Source organism: Rhinatrema bivittatum, chromosome 11 (assembly GCF_901001135.1).
Source record: "Rhinatrema bivittatum chromosome 11, aRhiBiv1.1, whole genome shotgun sequence".
In the NCBI taxonomy this organism is placed as follows: domain Eukaryota; kingdom Metazoa; phylum Chordata; class Amphibia; order Gymnophiona; family Rhinatrematidae; genus Rhinatrema; species Rhinatrema bivittatum.
In genome coordinates, this window is record NC_042625.1 from 71,780,609 (window position 1) to 71,799,200 (window position 18,592).

An 18,592-nucleotide genomic window follows, 5' to 3' on the forward strand; every position below is an offset into this window, starting at 1 on the left:
GGTTACTGCTTTTCTTGGACTCAGGTCGACTCAGTACGGTGTGCTCAGGCCGAGCGCACCATTAGCCCCCGTTTGGACTTGCATTTTCGACGCGCTATTATTACCCCTTATACAGTAATGCATGTTGATGAGCCTATTAGTTAGTCCAGCGTGATACAGAAAGTAAAATGTGCAGCCAAGCAGGCAGGCGTTAATTTCGGCCGGCACCGGGAAAGTGTACAGAAAAGCAGAAAAAACTGCTTTTTCTGTACACCCTCCGACTTAATATCATAGCGATATTAAGTCGGAGGCCCCAAAAATAAATCTTAAAAAAAAAAAATCTGCCCGCGGGTTGGAAAACGGACGCTCAATTTTGCCAGCGTCCGTTTTCCTGAACCGGTGGCTGTCAGCGAGTTCGACAACCAATGCCAGTAAAATTGAGCGTCGGCTGTCAAACCCACTTCTTATTAGCGCGGACCCTCATTTGCATACTGAATCGCGCGCCCAGGAGAGTGGGCGCTCGCCTCGGAGCACCGGCTCTCCCGCGCATTTTACTGAATCGGCCTGTTTGTGACTTATTTAGTTGAGTTTTGTTATCCACTTCACCCTTTTCCATTGCATTTGTATTTGGGGGTGACATTCTAAATTTTTTTGCCACCCCCAGCTTCTAGTTTAAATGCCTTATGACATAGGATTTGAATTTCTCTCTTAGGATCCTTTTTCCTGCCACAGATGTAAGCCATCTTTGACATATAGCTTTTTATTGTTCCATACACGGCCCCAGCCCCCAATAAATCCAAAACTTTGTTCCTTACACCAGGATTTGAGCCATTCATTGAAGTTATTAATACGGCTTAGCCTCTCATTCCCCTTTCCCTGAATATAAATAGGGAATATCTAGACCCCTCCAATCTTTGAATAGCTCCAGTGTAGAATGTTTTATCTGAGGGATACTCCCCAACACAAAAAGAAAAAGTATTTGAAAAAAAAATGCATAATAATACATAGTGACTGATGGACACGGATTATTACATATAAGGCAAATGAAGGTATTTAACCAGAAGTGCCTAGTATGAAGGTTTTAAATGGAGAAATTACTTACCTGATAATTTCGTTTTCCTCAGTGTAGACAGATGGACTCAGGACCAATGGGTATAGTGTACTCCTGTTAGCAGCTGGAGACGGATCAGATTTCAATCTGATGTCAGCCCTAGTACATATACCCCTACAGGAAGTGCAGCTCTTCAGTATTCTCCTCGAAAAACATTGTGGATATATGTATGACTGAATAATTGGAATAACCAAGTATAAAGTTAATCAAGTTAACTTAATTAATTTGAATTGGTTGAATTGGCTATAGCTGGAGACTGCCAGTGCCCTCAACGAAGAAACGTCGACACCTGGTAGGCTGGGTGTCCTGGATGAAGGAAAGTATGGCTTACCTATGAATCACTCGCTCCCAGGGATGTCCCCCTAGAATTCCATAAGTAACGCAGCCATGGATGGGATGCTGAGTCCATCTGTCTACACTAAGGAAAACGAAATTATCAGGTAAGTAATTTCTCCATTTCCTAGCATGTAGCAGATGGACTCAGGACCAATGGGATGTATAAAAACTACTCCCGAACCGGGTGGGAGGCTGCCCGTGACCCACTTAGTACTGCCCTTGCAAATGCTGTGTCCTCCCGAGCCTGGACATCCAGGCGGTAAAACCTGGAGAAGGTGTGGATGGAGGACCATGTCGCCACGCAACAGATCTCGGTGGGTGACAGCGTCTTGGTTTCCGCCCAGGACACGCCTGGGCTCTAGTAGAATGGGCCTCGACTTGTAAAGGCGGTGGCTTGCCTGCTTCCACGTAGGCTGCCTTGATGACTTCTTTTATCCAGTGTGCTATGGTTGCTCGCGAGGCCGCTTCCCCTTGCTTCTTCCCGCTGTGAAGGACGAATAGATGATCCGTCTTTCATACGGATTCCGACCTTTCCAGGTATCGGACTAGGAGCCTGCCAACATTGAGATGGCGTAGACTTCGAGCCTCTTCCGAATTCTTATACTCATCTGGCGATGATAGCGAGATGGAAGTGAGACACCACTTTGGGGAGGAATGACGGAACTGTGTGCAACTGGATGGTTCCCGGGGTGAGTCTGAGGAACAGCTCTCGGCAGGACAGTGCTTGTAGCTCGGATACACGACGGGCCAAACAAACTGCCAGCAGGAAGGCTGTCTTCAGTGTTAATAGTCAGAGATACAGGCCGCGGAGAGGTCTGAAGGAGGTTCCTGCTAGGAAATCTAGGACCAGGTTGAGATTCCAAAGAGGCACCGGCCACGTCAGGGTTGGTCGGATTGCTTGACTCCTTTCAGAAAGGGTGAGACATCCGGGTGAGAGGCTATGCTGCCGCTCTCGCTCTTGGTTCCGTAGTATGACAATGCGGCCACCTGTACCTTGATGGAGTTGAGAGACAATCCCTTCTGTAGGCCGTTCTGCAGGAATTCCAAAATCGCAGGAATTTTGATGGAGCGTGGTCCTCGCACCAGGCTTCAAATACTCTCCAAATCCTTATGTATGTTAGGGACATGGAGAACTTGTGTGCTCAGAGTAGGGTGTCAATTACTGCCCCCCCGAGTATCTGCTCTTCCTTAGGCGAGTCCTCTAAATGGCCAGACCGTAAGCGAGAATTGAGCTGGATCCTCGTGGAGGATCGGTCCCTGTTGGAGCAGGTCTCTGTGTGGAGGTAGCGGCAGGGGGCTCCCTCTCAGCAGTCTTCGCATGTCTGCGTACCACGGCCTTCTTGGCCAGTCCGGGGCCACTAGAAGTACTGGTCCTCTGTGGTGTTCTATCTTGTGGATGACTGCGCCCAATAGGGGCCACAGCAGGAAGGCATATAACAGAGTCTCCTATGGCCAGGTCTGTACCAGGGTATCGATTCCCTGGGACTGAGGTTCCTGCCTGCGGCTGAAGAAACTGGGAACTTGGGCGTTGGACCGGTTTCCCAGTAGGTCCACGGTTGGTGTTCCCCAATGGTTTACTATCAATTGGAATGCTGTGGTCGACAACCTCCATTCTCCTGGATCTAGACTTTCTCTGCTGGAGGTAGTCCGCAGCAACGTTGTCTTTCCCGGCAATGTGGACGGCCGAGATCTCTTGAAGATTCTCTTCCGCCCATGACATTAGGAGGTCTATTTCCAGAGACATCTGTTGGCTTCTGGTTCCTCCCTGACAGTTGATGTAGGCCACTGTTGTGGCATTGTCCGACATTACTCTGACCGCTTTGTCTCGGAGTATGTGAACGAACCTTAGGCAGGCTAGTCCGACTGCCCGAGCTTCTAGGCGATTGATATTCCATCTTGACTCTTCTTCGTTCCATTGCCCTTGGGCGGTTAGCTCCTGGCAGTGTGCTCCCCATCCTCGTAGGCTGGCATTCGTGGTGAGTAGGATCCAGGTTGGTGAGGATAGTCTCGTTCCCTGGCTCAGATGGGCTTCTTGTAGTCACCATCGTAGTTGAGCCTGAACTCTGTCCGGGAGCTGAAGCCGTACGGTGTAGTTCTGGGACAATGGATTCCATCGTGATAGTGAGCGTTGTAGGTGTCTCATGTGAGCTCGTGTCCATGGCACTACTTCCAGTGTGGATGCCATGAGGCCGGGAACTTGTAGATAATCCCATACTGTGGGGCGAAGTTCGGTCAACAAGATTCATAACTGGGTCATCAGTTTTGATCTCCTTGTCTGTGTCAGGATGACCTTGTCTTGTTTGGTGTCAAACCGGACTCCCAAGTATTCTAGAGATTGGGAGGGCTGCAGGCAGCTCTTGTTTGTGTTGACCACCCACCCGAGGCTCTCAGTAGTTTTGACTCTGTTAGTTGTCTGGTGGCTTTCCTCTGGGGATTTCGCTCTGATCAGTCAATCATCTAGATAAGGGTGCACGCGGATTCCTTCCTTCCTCAGTGTTGCTGCCACCACCACCACTATGATCTAGGTGAATGTCCGGGGTGCAGTGGCTAACCCGAAAGGTATTGCCTGGAACTGGTAGTGACGGTCCAGGATAGAGAAGCGTAGAAAACGCTGATGCTCTTGATGGATCGGAATGTGTAGGTAGGCTTCCAACAGATCCAGGGATGTAAGGAACTCTCCCGGTTGTATCGCCCTTATTACCGAGCGTAGGGTTTCCATGTGGAAGCGAGGAGTCTTCAGGTGACAGTTGACCGCCTTGAGGTCCAGGATGGTTGTGAACGTTCCTTCTTTCTTGGGGACGATAAAATAGATGGAATAACGTCCAGTATTTATTTGCTGTGGAGGCACCGGTGTTATAGCCTCTAAGGCTAGCAATCTGGTCAGTGTAGCTTCCACTGCCATCCTCTTGGAAGGGTCGTGGCAGGAAGATTCCACAAACTTGTCCAGAGGGAGGTGGTGGAAATCCAGGTAATGTCCCTCTTGAATGATGGATAGGACCCACTTGTCCAAAGTTATCTCGACCCATCTTTGGAAGAATAGGGCAAGTCTGCCCTCTATGGCTTCTTCCTTTGGATGGGTCGGCTGATTTTCATTGCGGGGTGCAGCTGGGGCCGGAGCCCGGGCTGGCTCATTTGTTGTGCTTGTTCCAAAAGGATTGGCTCCAGCCTGCGTGGCGGGCCACTTGATATGTGCTTCTATATGGGTTGAAGCGCTGTGATCCTCTGCCCCTGAAGGTTCGGGGGAAGGATCGCTGGTTTCTCTTATTCCTGTCCTCCGGTAGCAGCGGCAGTGGGGACTCGCCCCATTTGTTGGCTAGTTTCTCTATTTCGCTTCCGAACAAGAGTGTTCCCTTGAAAGGCATCCTTGAGTCTCGTTTTGGAGGATGAGTCGGCCGACCAGTTTCGGAGCCAAATTTGTCTTCTGGCTGCCATGGCGGATGACACTCCTCTAGCTGCTGTGCGTACCAGATCAGAAGCGGCGTCCGCGAGGAATGATTACAGCTGGTTCCAGGGCCTCCCCAGGAGTGTTGTTCCTAGTCTGTGCTAAGCAGGCACGTGTCACCACGGCACAGCAGGCCGTGATCTGTAAAGACACAGCGGAGACGTCAAAGGACTGTTTGAGGATAGATTCCAGACATCTGTCTTGAGCATCCTTGAGTGCTGTTCCTCCCTCCACCGGGATAGTAGTGTGCTTCGAGACCGCGCAGATCATGGCATCCACTTTCGGACATGCCAGAAGATCTTTGGCGGCTGGGTCCGGAGGGTACATGGCTGCCAGAGTCCGGCCCCCTTTGAATGTAGTTTCTGGGGCCTCCCATTCCAGGTCAATTAGTTGCTGGACGGCTTGTAATAGTGGGAAATGGCGGGAGGACTGACTGAGTCCCTCTAATAGTGGGTTCGTCTTAGGTTCTCCCGAGGCACTTGTGCCCAGGATAGCAAGCTCATTTAAGCTGTGTGTAACCAGGTCTGGAAGCTCGTCCTTGGTGAAGAAGTGTCTCATGGTTCGGTGGGGCTCTGCCCCCGGAAGGAGTTCCCCTTCCTCCAGGGGTTCTGAATCCTCATCTGAGTTGTCTGTGTCCCCGAAGGTGAGGCTTCTGGGCGGTGGGATCACTTCCCTGGGCATAGAGGGTCCCGGCATGTTGAGGTTCTCTGGTGGAGCCTGTGGCCATATTATAGGAGGCCCCGGTTGCACGAGGACAAAAAGATGCAGACCTTTGAAGAATTCCACCCAGGAAATAGATGCTGGGTCTAGACTACGGGGCACAGTGTCCCTGGGGAGCCCCGTTTGAGGGAGGGTCCCGCTGTGCAATGCTAGGTCCGGCGTACTGCTCGAGAGGCTGGAGCCCGGTACCGGCAAGGGAGGGCCATGAGTTGGATCCCCTAGAGCCTCTTCGCACTGTATACACAGGGCCGTGGCCTCCTCATGCTGTGCAGCTCTAATGTGGCATGCTGGGCAAAGGCCCTGAGCTTTGAGTTTATTTTCCAGTGGTGCCATGGCTTGTGCGTGTAAAATACAGTTGTGCGCTCCGGTGTGCATCGAAGTTGTGCACGTAGGTTTGGTGTGCGCTCAGGGAGATGTGCACGCTGTTGTGCGCACAGGTCGAAGTTATGTGCCTGGCACAGTAAGTGTATGGCTATGCGCATCACTTGTGCGCTCGGTACCTGGGCGCACGACGTTGTGCACACAAGGTATTTGTGCACACGGATCAAAACGCGGACAGGGCGGTGAACAGAGCAAAATGGTGACGGCGACCACCTCGGAGGGTCTCCACGTGGGAGGACCCTTGGATCTGACTGGGGTCTAGCCCTGCTAGGGCAGATCAACCCGGTGGCACTGGTCCTGGCTGGTGACCTGTGCGGTTCCTCGAGCTGCCTCTCAGCCTCACTCAATGTCGGGGGCTAGGTCCTCACCGAGGGTCGGCCGCCTGACTGAGGCTTACCTCCGAGGGATTTGGAAATCACCTCGGGAAATCTCAACTGGGGGAGGGACCCAATCGGTGTCACTGCAGGAGAGCGGGGCTCGTCTGTAGAGGTAAGATTTCTTCTTATTTTGGTTTTCTTTGTTAAAATGACTCTAATGCTGTGCGAGCGTGCATAGAGTCCCTAACTGCTATGGAGACGGAAAATACTGGAGAGCTGCACTTCCTGCAGGGGTATATGTACTAGGGCTGACGTCAGATTGAAATCTGATCCGTCTCCAACTGCTATCAGGAGTACACTATACCCATTGGTCCTGAGTCCATCTGCTACACGCTAGGAAATTAAATGTTTTTGGATTACATCTAAGACATTGAATATTGGAGGATTTTGTGTAATCAATTCATTTTGATACCCCCATTTTTGACACACTTTCTTACATGCTTACAATGATGTCACTATGCTCTGGCAACTCCCTCCATGGCACCAAGACTTATTAGTGTTAGCCATTTTTTTCTTCCCTGAGAGGGCAGCCAAAATACCTCCCTTCAGAATCATTCACACCCCTTCTAGGAGGCCTGGCCCTCTGTTGCTCACCTTTGCTCTGTACCAGGGATAGGCAATTATGGTCTTGGTGTGCCACAAACAGTTATGGTTTTCAGGATAGCAAAAATGAATACACATGATATATGCATTGTGTCTATTGTCTGTAAATATAACTCGTGCATATTCATTGTAGAAATCCTGGAAAAAAAAAGACCTATTTATGTATTTATTTATTTTTATATACCGGTGTTCGATTTAACATATCATCACATCGGTTTACAATCCAACAAAAAATGCAGGAAATCAAGCGTTTCCTTTGTCAATATATTGACAAGACATTGAATTTTTGTAGCACTCTGGTTACCTACTCCTGCTCTACAAACCTAAATGACATTTGGTGAACAATTTAAAGCTATTGGTGGTGAGGTGGAGAAATAGAAATACAGATCTCATAAAGTTCAGTTTTCCTACAGAAAGCTAGATTTCAAAGTAATTTTTTAATAAGTGAACGGTAGCGTTATGGCCTGTAAATCATAACTCAGCAACCTCAATAACCCTTTATAAAGAGAGACTTATGACCAGAATATTTTACACAAGAAGAAAGGGTGAAGAGGCAGTAATTTGTTCTGGGGTCAGAACTACGTCCTCCACCCCACACGTTCATTCAGGAATTTCACATTTTACAATCTTTACCATGGTTTTTCCATGGCCCAGAAGGGCAAAAATAATCCAACACGGACATGTGACCATAGTAAGGACTCCCACGCCCAGCCTGCCCCGCGCGACATGGACTCCTAACCCCAGCCTGCTCCGCGCGACATGGACTCCTAACCCCAGCCTGCCCCGCGCCTCGCCACGCTAGCTAGTCAGCAGCAAGGATTCGGCGAAGCAGTACGAGCGATTTTAGCATTTCCCACTTCCCCTTTTGCGTTACCGTTTCTGCGCCTCCAGGCCCCAGAGCCGGATTTGCCGGTCATATTGAGCCGCCTCCTCCTCGCTAATCACCGCCTCTTCCTTCTCCACCATACTTCTGGCCTAGCAGCACTTGCCGCCCCTAACAACGGCCGTTCGAATCTGTAGCCGGCGTGCCGCGCTGACGTCAGTACGCTGGCCGTCTCGAAGCCGCTCTGGAAGAGGCGTAGGTTCCCTTCACGTGATACAGGCATGGCCTACAGCTTGACTTGAAAGATTGCAATCTAGTTTTCACCTGTCTTACATGTAGAGACGTTCGCCATTTAGCCTGTGTTCTGTGGAGAGTTGGGAGGTTGTCTTTAAGCTTCCTAACGTGAAACGCATCATCTTTTTTGCACCAGCTTCATTCTGAAAGTTCCTTTTCCATTCCATATTGAATACAGTATAGTATAGTAAGGCATGTGTTGTGTTAGTTGACTTGGATAGGTAGAAGTAAGGAAAAATAAGTAAATGATGTCTTTTTATTGGACTGTCTTAATAGATTTGTAAGTTGTTTTAATTTCATGTCAAAATCAATGCATTGTTCTGTATTAAATTTAAGTTCTCTTCATCGGCTGTATTATGATTTGTTTGTTGAAATTTGCTTGTCTGGAGCTTTTACAGACAGACGGCTAACAAAAGAACAAGTGACACAATAGATAACCACAGACCATAATCAATTAGCCCATTCACTCTGCCTGTCTCTGTCCACACTATCACTGATATGTGTTAGTTGTAGTGGTAACAACAAAGAGACAAGGGCACCATGTTGAATTGGAAAATGAAATAAATTGTATTCTCCTTTTCAGCTATTACTAATGGCCATGATGTGATACAAGTAAAACCATATCAGCCATAGAGTGTGACCTGCTGTGTCTTCAATGTCACAGAAGTGTGACTGCTTGTAAGATATTGCTTCTTAGTTAAGTCAGCTTTTATTGGCATCCTCTTTGGTTCTCCACTCCGTGCAGTCGGATATACAAGTTTGCAAACCCAAATCCAACACATCCGTGCCACTTTCATCTCAATCCCAAACCCTGCAACAATAAAAACCCACCAAAATCAGTGAGGCTACTGCCCAAACATTCAGCCACCTAGATTCTGTCAGTGACTGGGTACATCGTGAAAAACTGCCAGCATTAACCCACTGTTTCTGTATGTTCACAGCCTGCTTATGCCAATCTGGCTACCTGCTGAGTCACCAGGTTTATTCAATCTCTTAAGATGCATTGTACACCGGCAAGCCAGAGGCTCCATTTGTACCAAACAATCATAAGTAATGATGATTCTTTGTATTCAGTTATTTCATTTTTCTGCAGAGTAATCAGTGTTTTTTGGCACAAGGTATAGGCTCCATCATTTGAGACTCTCAAAACTAGGATGGTTTAGTATTGTCATGTAAACAATTGGATGATGGCAGTATACTTTAGTTTAATAGAGGAGTAGCCTAGAGGTTAGAAAAGCAGGCTTTGAACCAGCGAGATGAGGGTTCCAATCCCACTGCCACTCCTTGTAACCTTGCACAAGTCACTTTACCATCTGTTGCCTCAGGTACAAACTTACTGGGTCATTTTTCAAATCGCAATGCACGTTAGGGCCCTAACCCTAGTTTGGGCCTCTAGGGTGGCACACATATTAGTTAACTATTTATACAATTGCACGAGGAAGCTATCAAGCTAGGGCGAGAGTACATTGTAGAAATTTCATCTTTGTGTACCTTTCCTAATTCCAAATCACATCAAATGTGCATGTAAAACTGGCCCTCAAACCCTAGACCAGTGATGGCGAACTCCAGTCCGCATGTGCCACAAACAAGCCAGGTTTTCAGGATATCCACAATGAATATGCATGAGAGAGATCTGTATGCAATGCCTCCATAGTATGCAAATCTCTCTCATGCATATTCATTGTGGATATCCTGAAAACCTGGCCTGTTTGTGGCACTCGAGGACTGGAGTTCGCCATCACTGCCCTAGAACATCACCAAAACCTCACCTCGAGTTACTAGTTGACCCTCTTAAAGTAGTATAGTTGATTACCATGATAACCTTATAAAAAGTCAGTCTCTCTCTCTATTCCTTTTACACACAACATTGTTATTCAACATTTTAATTTTTTTTTGTTACCCACCTCTCTCCAGTCTCCTTTAGACAAGAATATACTAGATCAGGAGTAAGCAATTCTGGTCTTTTAAGTGCCACAATGAATATGCCACAATGAATATGCATGAGAGAGATTTGCATGCACTGCCTCCATTGTATGCAAATATCTCCATGCATATTCATTGTGGATATCCTGAAAAACAGACCTGTTTGTGGCTCTTGAGGACTGGCATTACCTGCCCCTGTACTAGATGTATTACCCAGGTTATCTACCTATCCAAATCATTTAGACTTGTTATTCTCAAAAATTCCCAATATTGCTTCTTGCTCTATGCGGCAAGGATTAAAAAAAATTGTCTCCTCAGACTTTTTTGCAATTAAGGATTCCATACTTAAATTATGTAACAGTTTTCCATTGTGTAAATGTAGGGGCCTATTCAGACAACCAACAATTCAAAATAGCCTTTTTGCAATCAAAAAACTATCCATAAGAACAGGGTAGTTTTTTTTGTAATATCTGTGCAAGCTTAACAATGACATTGTCAAACAGATACATTTGCATAAATTATTAGAGCTGAAATGTTATAAATTTTAAGAATTGTATAATTCTTTTCCAGAAAACCTTAAGGTTCACACATCCAAAATGAGTATATTATAGTATTTGCTTTCTTAGTACATTTAAACATAAGTGGGTGATTTTCATTTCAAATGTTTGGCTTTGATCTATGTATATCCTCCTGCTCATAAACTTGTATAGTACCTCTCTCAGCAGCATGTATTCACTTATTGTTAATTTGTTAAAACATTTTGTAAACTTGTGTATTGCCATTTGCAAGTTTTGCTTCCCTATTCCATAGAAACATAGAAATGATGACAGAAAAGGACCTTATTTATTTATTTATTTATTTGATGAGTTTTATATACCGTTATTCGGTAGAGCCATCATAACGGTTTACAAAGTGAACATTTTTCTTAACAGTATTGAAACATAATAACAGAATAAGGATATATAGAGATTAACAAGTCAGGTCAAATAATTATTCTTAGGTTGGATGAGGAGGGAGGCAAGCTTGGTTGGAGATTAGAGTTGAGAATTCATTTGATGGTTGGTATGGTCAGTTGACAGTGGGTCGGTGAAGAATTTGCGGAAGAAAAAAGTTTTTAGGTCTTTTTTGAATGTTTTTATGTTGTGCTGTGTTCTCAGGTCTTCAGGTAGTGTGTTCCAGAGTTTGGGGGAGGCGATGGAGAAGGCTCTTTTCTTGTTTAGCCAGATGTGCATCTTTTATGATAGGAATGTTTAAGTAACTTGAGCTATTGACCAATCCAGGCTGCCCAGCAAGCTCCCATAGTTATCACTCAGACCGCCAAGGTCAGGGCTCTTGTTGGTTACTGTTTGAGTCTAATTTCCTTTCCCCCCTGCCGTTGAAGCAGAGGTGGCTGAGGTGGGATATGATAGAGGTGTTTAAAATCATGAGAGGTCTAGAATGGGTTATTGTGAATCAGTTATTTACTCTTTCAGATAATAGAAAGACTAGGGGGCACTCCATGAAGTTAGCATGGGGCACATTTAAAACTAATCGGAGAAAGTTCTTTTTCACTCAATGCAAAATTAAACTCTGGAATTTGTTGCCAGAGGACGTGGTTAGTGCAGTTAGTATAGCTGTGTTTAAAAAAGGATTGGCTAAGTTCTTGGAGGAGAAGTCCATTACCTGCTATTAATTAAGTTGACTTAGAAAATAGCCACCGCTATTACTAGCAACGGTAACATGGGATAGACTTAGTTTTTGGGTATTTGCCAGGTTCTTATGGCCTGGATTGGCCACTGTTGGAAACAGGATGCTGGGCTTGATGGACCCTTGGTCTGACCCAGTATGGCATGTTCTTATGCTGGAGTTGCATCAGAAATGTAGTATCAGGCTTTTTGGTTTAGGGTACTGCTGCATCAAGCAAGTTACCCTCATGCTTATTTGTTTTCCCAGACTGAACAGTTCAATTTATTTAATACATTGTTTAGTCCTTGTCCTTCATCTCTGTCAATTAATGCTTACTAAAAGAAAGAAACTGAACCACTGGAGAATAATTCTACTATGACTTGAATATAAGAACCTTGGGCAATATTTAAGTAACTTAAAGATATAATGTATAATTTGAAGATAGTCATTTATCATTTTTGGTAATCCTTTTACAGCAATTATACGTAATAGTTAAGACAAATATAACCAATTAGAGGATAAAATAATTTTAAATAGCCTTATTCATCCATTTAGTTAGATTAATAATGTTGTCCAGTGCTTAAAAGCTAGGACATTATATCCTTCACATCACTGAGCAGCTGGATCCCAATACAGTAATTTATTTATTTATTTGTTGATTTTTATATACCCCATTCGTCGGAACATCATGCCGGTTTACACTGTAACAAATTAACAAGAGAATGAAATACAATAAACAGGGATAGGGAAGGGGGAGCAGCAATGAAAGAGGAGAGAGGACAGCGGTAGGAAGGATTTTTATTTATTTATTTATTTAAACGTTTTTATATACCGGCATTAGTCGTGGACATCATGCCGGTTTACATCAAAAACTAGTTTAGTTTGGAAATTACATTTTAACAGGGGAATCAAAACTGGGAGGAGGGTAACAAGAAATAGAATAGAAGAGAAGTAACAGTAACATTAACGTGGATCCTCGGAGTGAAGAGGAGAGAGGATAACAAAATATGGTTCCTCAGTATGAGGAAGAGGATAACAAAATATGATTCCTCAGTATGAGGAAGAGAGAGTAGACGCAAGGTGGTCTATTTTTATTGGAAACGGTGTAAGCTTTTTATTCTGGGTAGGCTTGTTTGAACAACCATGTTTTCAATTTCTTTTTGAAGTTGTTCATACATGGTTCAAGGCGTATATCAGGTGGCAGTGTGTTCCAATGAGTAGGACCTGCTATGGAGAGTGCGCGGTCACGTGTAGAGGAGAGATGGGCTGTTTTCAGGGAGGGCACAACAAGGGCGCCTTTTTTGGTTGTTCTAGTCGGTCGATTGGACTGGGTGGCTGTGGAAGGGAGGTCTAGCCAGTTGGAGTTGTGGGTGTAAATTGCTTTATGCATTATAGTGAGGGTTTTGTAGATAATACGAGAGGCTATGGGGAGCCAGTGTAGGTCTCTAAGGATGGGTGTGATGTGGTCGTATTTACGAGAGTTTGCAATGAGTCTCGCTGTAGCATGTTGTAACATTTGTAATGGTTTGATGGAAGAGTGAGGGAGCCCTAGGAGTAGAGCATTACAGTAGTCTAATTTGGATGATATGGTGGCCTGGATAACTGTACGGAAGTCTTGGGTGTGTAGAAGGGGTCTGAGTTTTTTAAGTACGTTAAGTTTGAAAAAACAGGCTTTGAGAATGGAATTTATGTAGTTCTTCATGCTTAGCTGGTGGTCAAGGAGAACTCCAAGGTCCCTCACAAATGGTTGTGTTGAGAGGAGGTGGTATTTGGTGTTATCAGATGGCAGAGGGGAGGGGGAAGCGTGAGGGGAGATGAGTAGAAGTTCAGTTTTGTTCGTATTGAGGGCGAGGTGGAGGTTAGTGAGCAGGGAGTTGATAGCTGTGAGGCATTTCTCCCAATGTTCTAGTGCGTCGGAGATGGAGTTCTGGATGGGGATGATGATCTGAACATCATCGGCGTAAAGGTAGAACTTGAGATTGAGATCAGAGAGGAGTTGGCAGAGGGGGGTGATGTAAATGTTGAAGAGGGTGGACGAGAGAGATGAGCCTTGGGGGACTCCCTGCTGGAGGGGTTGTGGAGTGGATGTGGAGTTCCCGATTTTAACGGAGAACTTTCTGTTTGAGAGGAAGGATTTAAACCAGGAGAGAGCTAGGTCAGAGATGCCAATGTGCTCAAGGCGTGTTAGTAGATGGTGGTGGCTAATAGTGTCGAAGTCTGATGAAATGTCAAGGAGGGCAAGGAGGTAGCTGTGTCCTTGACCCATGCCCCGGAGGAGGTGGTCTGAGAGGGAGAGCAGAAGGGATTCAGTGTTGAAGTGTTTCCTGAAACCAAATTGTGATGGGTGGAGGATCAGATGGTCTTCTAGATAGATCATGAGTTGGGAGTTAACAACTCTTTCCAATAGCTTGGCAATGAAGGGGAGGTTGGAGATTGGATGGAAATTGGCAGGATCTTTGGGATCAAGCGAGGGTTTCTTAAGGAGGGGTCTGACCACTGCGTGTTTGAGTGCATCTGGGACAGATCCGTGTGCAATCGAGCAGTTGATGATATCTGCTACGGCTTTAACTATTGTATTGGGTATGGTCAGAAGTGCTTTGGAGGGTATAAGGTCTTCAGGGTGGGAAGAGGGTTTGAGCTTTTTGAGTATGGTTTGTATTTCTACGGTGGAGGTAAAGTCAAAAATGGGCATTGAGGATAGGGAAAAGATAGGGAAAGAGAGAAAAAGAGAGGGAAAGATAGGGAAAGAGAGAAATTTGATAGGAACATTCGAAGAATATAAATTAACAATAGACATATGTACAGGTGGGTTGATAGGTACCAGACCATTGATGGCAGTGAAAGGGGGAGGGGGGGGGAGGGACTGGGTAGGATAAGCTTAGAGTGGAGGAGGGGAACTTATAACACAGTATTTAGGAGTCTTTGCTTGGGGGAAGAAACACTGTATTTTGGAGTCTTTGCTTGGGGGGAAGAATGGGGAGAAAGAGGAGAGGCAGATAGGAGATGGGGAGAGTGAGTGGGCTAAAGGGTTAGAGTGCAAGCTACGTTTGGTCAACATCTGGATATGCTAATGTAAAGAGCCAGGTTTTGAGCCCTTTTTTAAATTTAGACAGGTTAGGTTCTAGACAGAGGGCCATGGGCAGGGTGTTCCATAGGGAAGGGCCGGCAACGGAGAAAGCCCTTTCTCTGGTTGAGGTGTGGTGAGCAGTTTTTAGGGAGGGGGTGTATAGAGTTCCAGCAAGGTTGGATCTGGAGGGGCGGGTTGACGATAGGAAAAGTGGTGCATTCTCGAGCCAAGTGTGATTTTGATTGTACAATAGACTGTGGAAAATGGTGAGTGTTTTGTATTTTTATGCGGGAGGCTATGGGTAACCAGTGGAGGTCTTTTAGGATAGGGATAATGTGATCAGATTTACGTGTGTTTGTGAGAATTCTGGCCATGGCATTCTGTAATAGTTGGAGAGGTTTGATAGTAGAGAGAGGGAGACCCAGAAATAAAGAATTGCAGTAGTTCAGTTTAGTTAAGATAGTTGCCTGTAGGACTGTGCAGAGGTCTAGGGTATATAGCAGGGGTTTAAGTTTCTTTAGGATGTGCAATTTGAAAAAACCTGTTTTTATGGTATTGTGGATGTGAGATTTGAAATTTAAATGTTGTTCAAGATAGACACCGAGATCTCTCACATTGCAGGTGAATGCGTTGAGTGGAGGGTTGGTGTTGCTTAAGGCAGGGAGCCAGCGAGCTGGGGGATTGGAGATTGTGAGGAGCTCCATTTTTGTTACATTTAAAGCAAGATGTAGGTTTGAGAGGAGGGTGTTGATTGAAATAAGGCAAGCATCCCAAAATTGTAATGTTTTGGGGAGGGATTCTTGAAGCGGGATGAGGACTTGGATGTCGTCAGCATACATGAAGAACTTTAGGCCAAGATCAGAGAGGAGATAGCAGAGGGAAAGGAGATAGATATTGAAGAGCGTGGAAGAGAGGGAGGAGCCCTGCGGGACGCCCTGTGTGAGGAGAATGTGGGATGATTCGCAATTGGCTATTTTTACGGTGTAATTTCTGTTGTTGAGATAAGAAGAGAACCATTGCAACGCAGAACCAGTGGCACCGATTTCAGCAAGGCGGGTGAGGAGTATGGTATGATTGACGGTGTCAAAGGCAGCAGATATGTCAAGTAGGGCCAGTATGTATGATTGACCGTAGTCCAATCCCTTGAGTATAGTGTCAGAAAGGGTAAGAAGGAGGCTTTCAGTGTTACGGGCTTTACGAAAACCAAATTGAGCCGGGTGAAGGGTGTTGTGCTCTTCAAGGAATTCGGTAAGCTGGATATTGACTATTTTCTCATTTTTGCTATGAAAGGCAAATTAGAAATAGGGCGATAGCTGGGATACTGGGGTTGAGGTTAGGTTTTTTTAGAAGGGGTTTGACTACTGCATGTTTAAGGGGGTCGGGTACTTTGCCATGTGAGAGAGAGCAGTTTATTATGTCAGTCAGGAGTTTTGAAATGGTGGCAGGGATGGAAAGAAGAGTCTTAGTGGGGATTGTATCGGATGAATGTGTGGCGGGTTTAGCCTTTTGGAGGATTCGTTCAATCTGTTTAGGAGAGGTGAGTTCAAGGGACTCAAGGTTAGCACTTGAATCTTTGGGGAGGGGGTTGACAGTAATGCATTCTAAAGCTGTTAAGTTTTACATAGAGTGGTAGAGGTTGGTGTAGATATCAATAGAATACATGGATAAATTAGTTTGGTTGCACTGTTAGTCCACTTGAATGCACAGAAATAGAGATTAACCAACAAAGCAAAATATATAAGACAATGCCTTTCCATTGAACTCAACAGATTTTTGGACTAGCTGTCTAGAATTAACATTATGGTTTTTTTCTTTTCCCATTTGTTTTCTACTGAAATGAAAACATAACAAAAAAATTTGTTTCATTTTGTTTTAAAGCAAAACAAACAAAAAGAAATTTCACCAAAATTCAGGGTTTTTTGTTTATTTTCAATTTGGAAATTAAAATCCTCCAAGCCCTGCCGACTAAAATTTACAATACCCTTCCCACAAGGGCCTTCCCCTATAGCAAACCTACCCCACACCATCTACTCCATCTGTGAGGTTCCAGTAATCAAGAAGGGGCAGGAGCAATTCCCATTGGGTCCATTTCAAAATGGCACCAATTGGCCCGAGGTCAGCAACATTTTGTTGTCTGACCATAAGCCCTACAAAACAATGGTGCTGGCCAGAACCATTTTTGGAAGCGGATTCAGCGGGCAGGAGTGACTGGGATTGCTCATGCTCCTTTCCTTCGGTACCCCAAGGATGGTGTCCATAAGGCTGGGGATAAGGGAAGGCCAGGGGTTAATTTTTAAATGCTGGCTCTGGAGTTTTTTGGTGGGGAGGGACCTTTCCTTTTGGTTTTCACTTTTTGCTATAGTGTTTACTTCCTTTCTAACAAACAAAATAAAGAAACAAAATGAAAAATTAATTAAAAGAAAAAAAGCAAAATAAAAATTTCTATACACATCCCCTAGTTAACACTCCCCTCGTCCAACCAGAATAAGCAGGTCAAAGTAACAGATGATACTGACAGAAAATACAAGTGAATAATAAAATACATTGCAATGGTAGTGTGAAGGGGAAGGCAAAGGTGTGTGTATATGTTGAGAAGGGGGGTTTTGATGTGAGAAGAGTGATAAGAAAGTAACAGAGAGGCAGTACAATTATTTCTGCTTGTGAGCTAAAAAACTCATGTCCCTGCTAAGTTCTTTTTATATGAGTTCCAGTGTTTGATCATTTTAACTTCAAATGTCTTACATTCCTGGATTGTTCTGAACTTACTTTTTAGTATCCTAAGATCACTGATACAGCATTACCTTGCCTTTCTTTGTATATCACTCGGCTAGAAGCTGTTCTACAATATCTTAGTTGGGTCCCTCCTGAAGAAGCCGACTGGCATGGCCATGTCCAGGGACTTTAATGTTTGAAATTTTATAGCCAATACAGTGATAATGTCAGCATCAAATTAATAAATAACCCATGCTATAATTACACAATGTTGGGTTCCATATTAGGTGCTACAACCCAAGAAAGAGATCTAGGCATCATAGTGGATAACACATTGAAATAGTTGGTTCAGTGTGCTGCGGCAGTCAAAAAAGCAAACAGAATGTTGGGAATTATTAGAAAGGGAATGGTGAATAAAACGGAAAATATCATAATACCTCTGTATCGCTCCACGGTGAGACCGCACCTTGAATACTGTGTACAATTCTGGTCGCCGCATCTCAAAAAAGATATAATTGCGATGGAGAAGGTACAGAGAAGGGCTACCAAAATGATAAGGGGAATGGAACAGCTCCCCTATGAGGAAAGACTAAAGAGGTTAGGACTTTTCAGCTTGGAGAAGAGGCGGCTGATGGGGAATATGATAGAGATGTTTATAATCATGAGAGGTCTAGAACGGGTAGATGTGAATCGGTTATTTACTCTTTCGGATAATAGAAAGACTAGGGGGCACTCCATGAAGTTAGCATGGGGCACATTTAAAACTAATCGGAGAAAGTTCTTTTTTACTCAACGCACAATTAAACTCTGGAATTTGTTGCCAGAGGATGTGGTTAGTGCAGTTAGTATAGCTGTGTTTAAAAAAGGATTGGATAAGTTCTTGGAGAAGTCCATTACCTGCTATTAAGTTCACTTAGAGAATAGCCACTGCCATTAGCAATGGTAACATGGAATAGACTTAGTTTTTGGGTACTTGCCAGGTTCTTATGGCCTGGATTGACCACTGTTGGAAACAGGATGCTGGGCTTGATGGACCCTTGGTCTGACCCAGAATGGCATTTTCTTATGTTCTTAACATTTTAAACTTGATCTTTGGAACTCTTATATTGGCACCAATTCAAAAACAATATTTGATTTTAAACTACTTCCTCACATCTTT

General features: G+C 44.8%; 1 protein-coding gene across 3 annotated transcripts in view; it reads right to left on the reverse strand.

The window, feature by feature from the left end:
- SAE1 (SUMO1 activating enzyme subunit 1) overlaps positions 1-18,592 on the reverse strand; it is a 179,364-nt gene that overhangs the window by 57,401 nt on the left and 103,371 nt on the right. The window contains exon 1 of one of the 3 annotated variants that reach the window (XM_029619942.1): positions 7,824-7,992. The exons of 1 other annotated variant lie outside the window; for it this stretch is intronic. In XM_029619942.1, coding sequence (XP_029475802.1) covers positions 7,824-7,915 — 92 coding nt within the window. In that variant the 5' untranslated portion in view covers positions 7,916-7,992. Of the gene's footprint in view, positions 1-7,823; positions 7,993-18,592 lie in introns of those variants that run through there. One more of the 3 variants, XM_029619941.1, reaches the window with a different exon arrangement.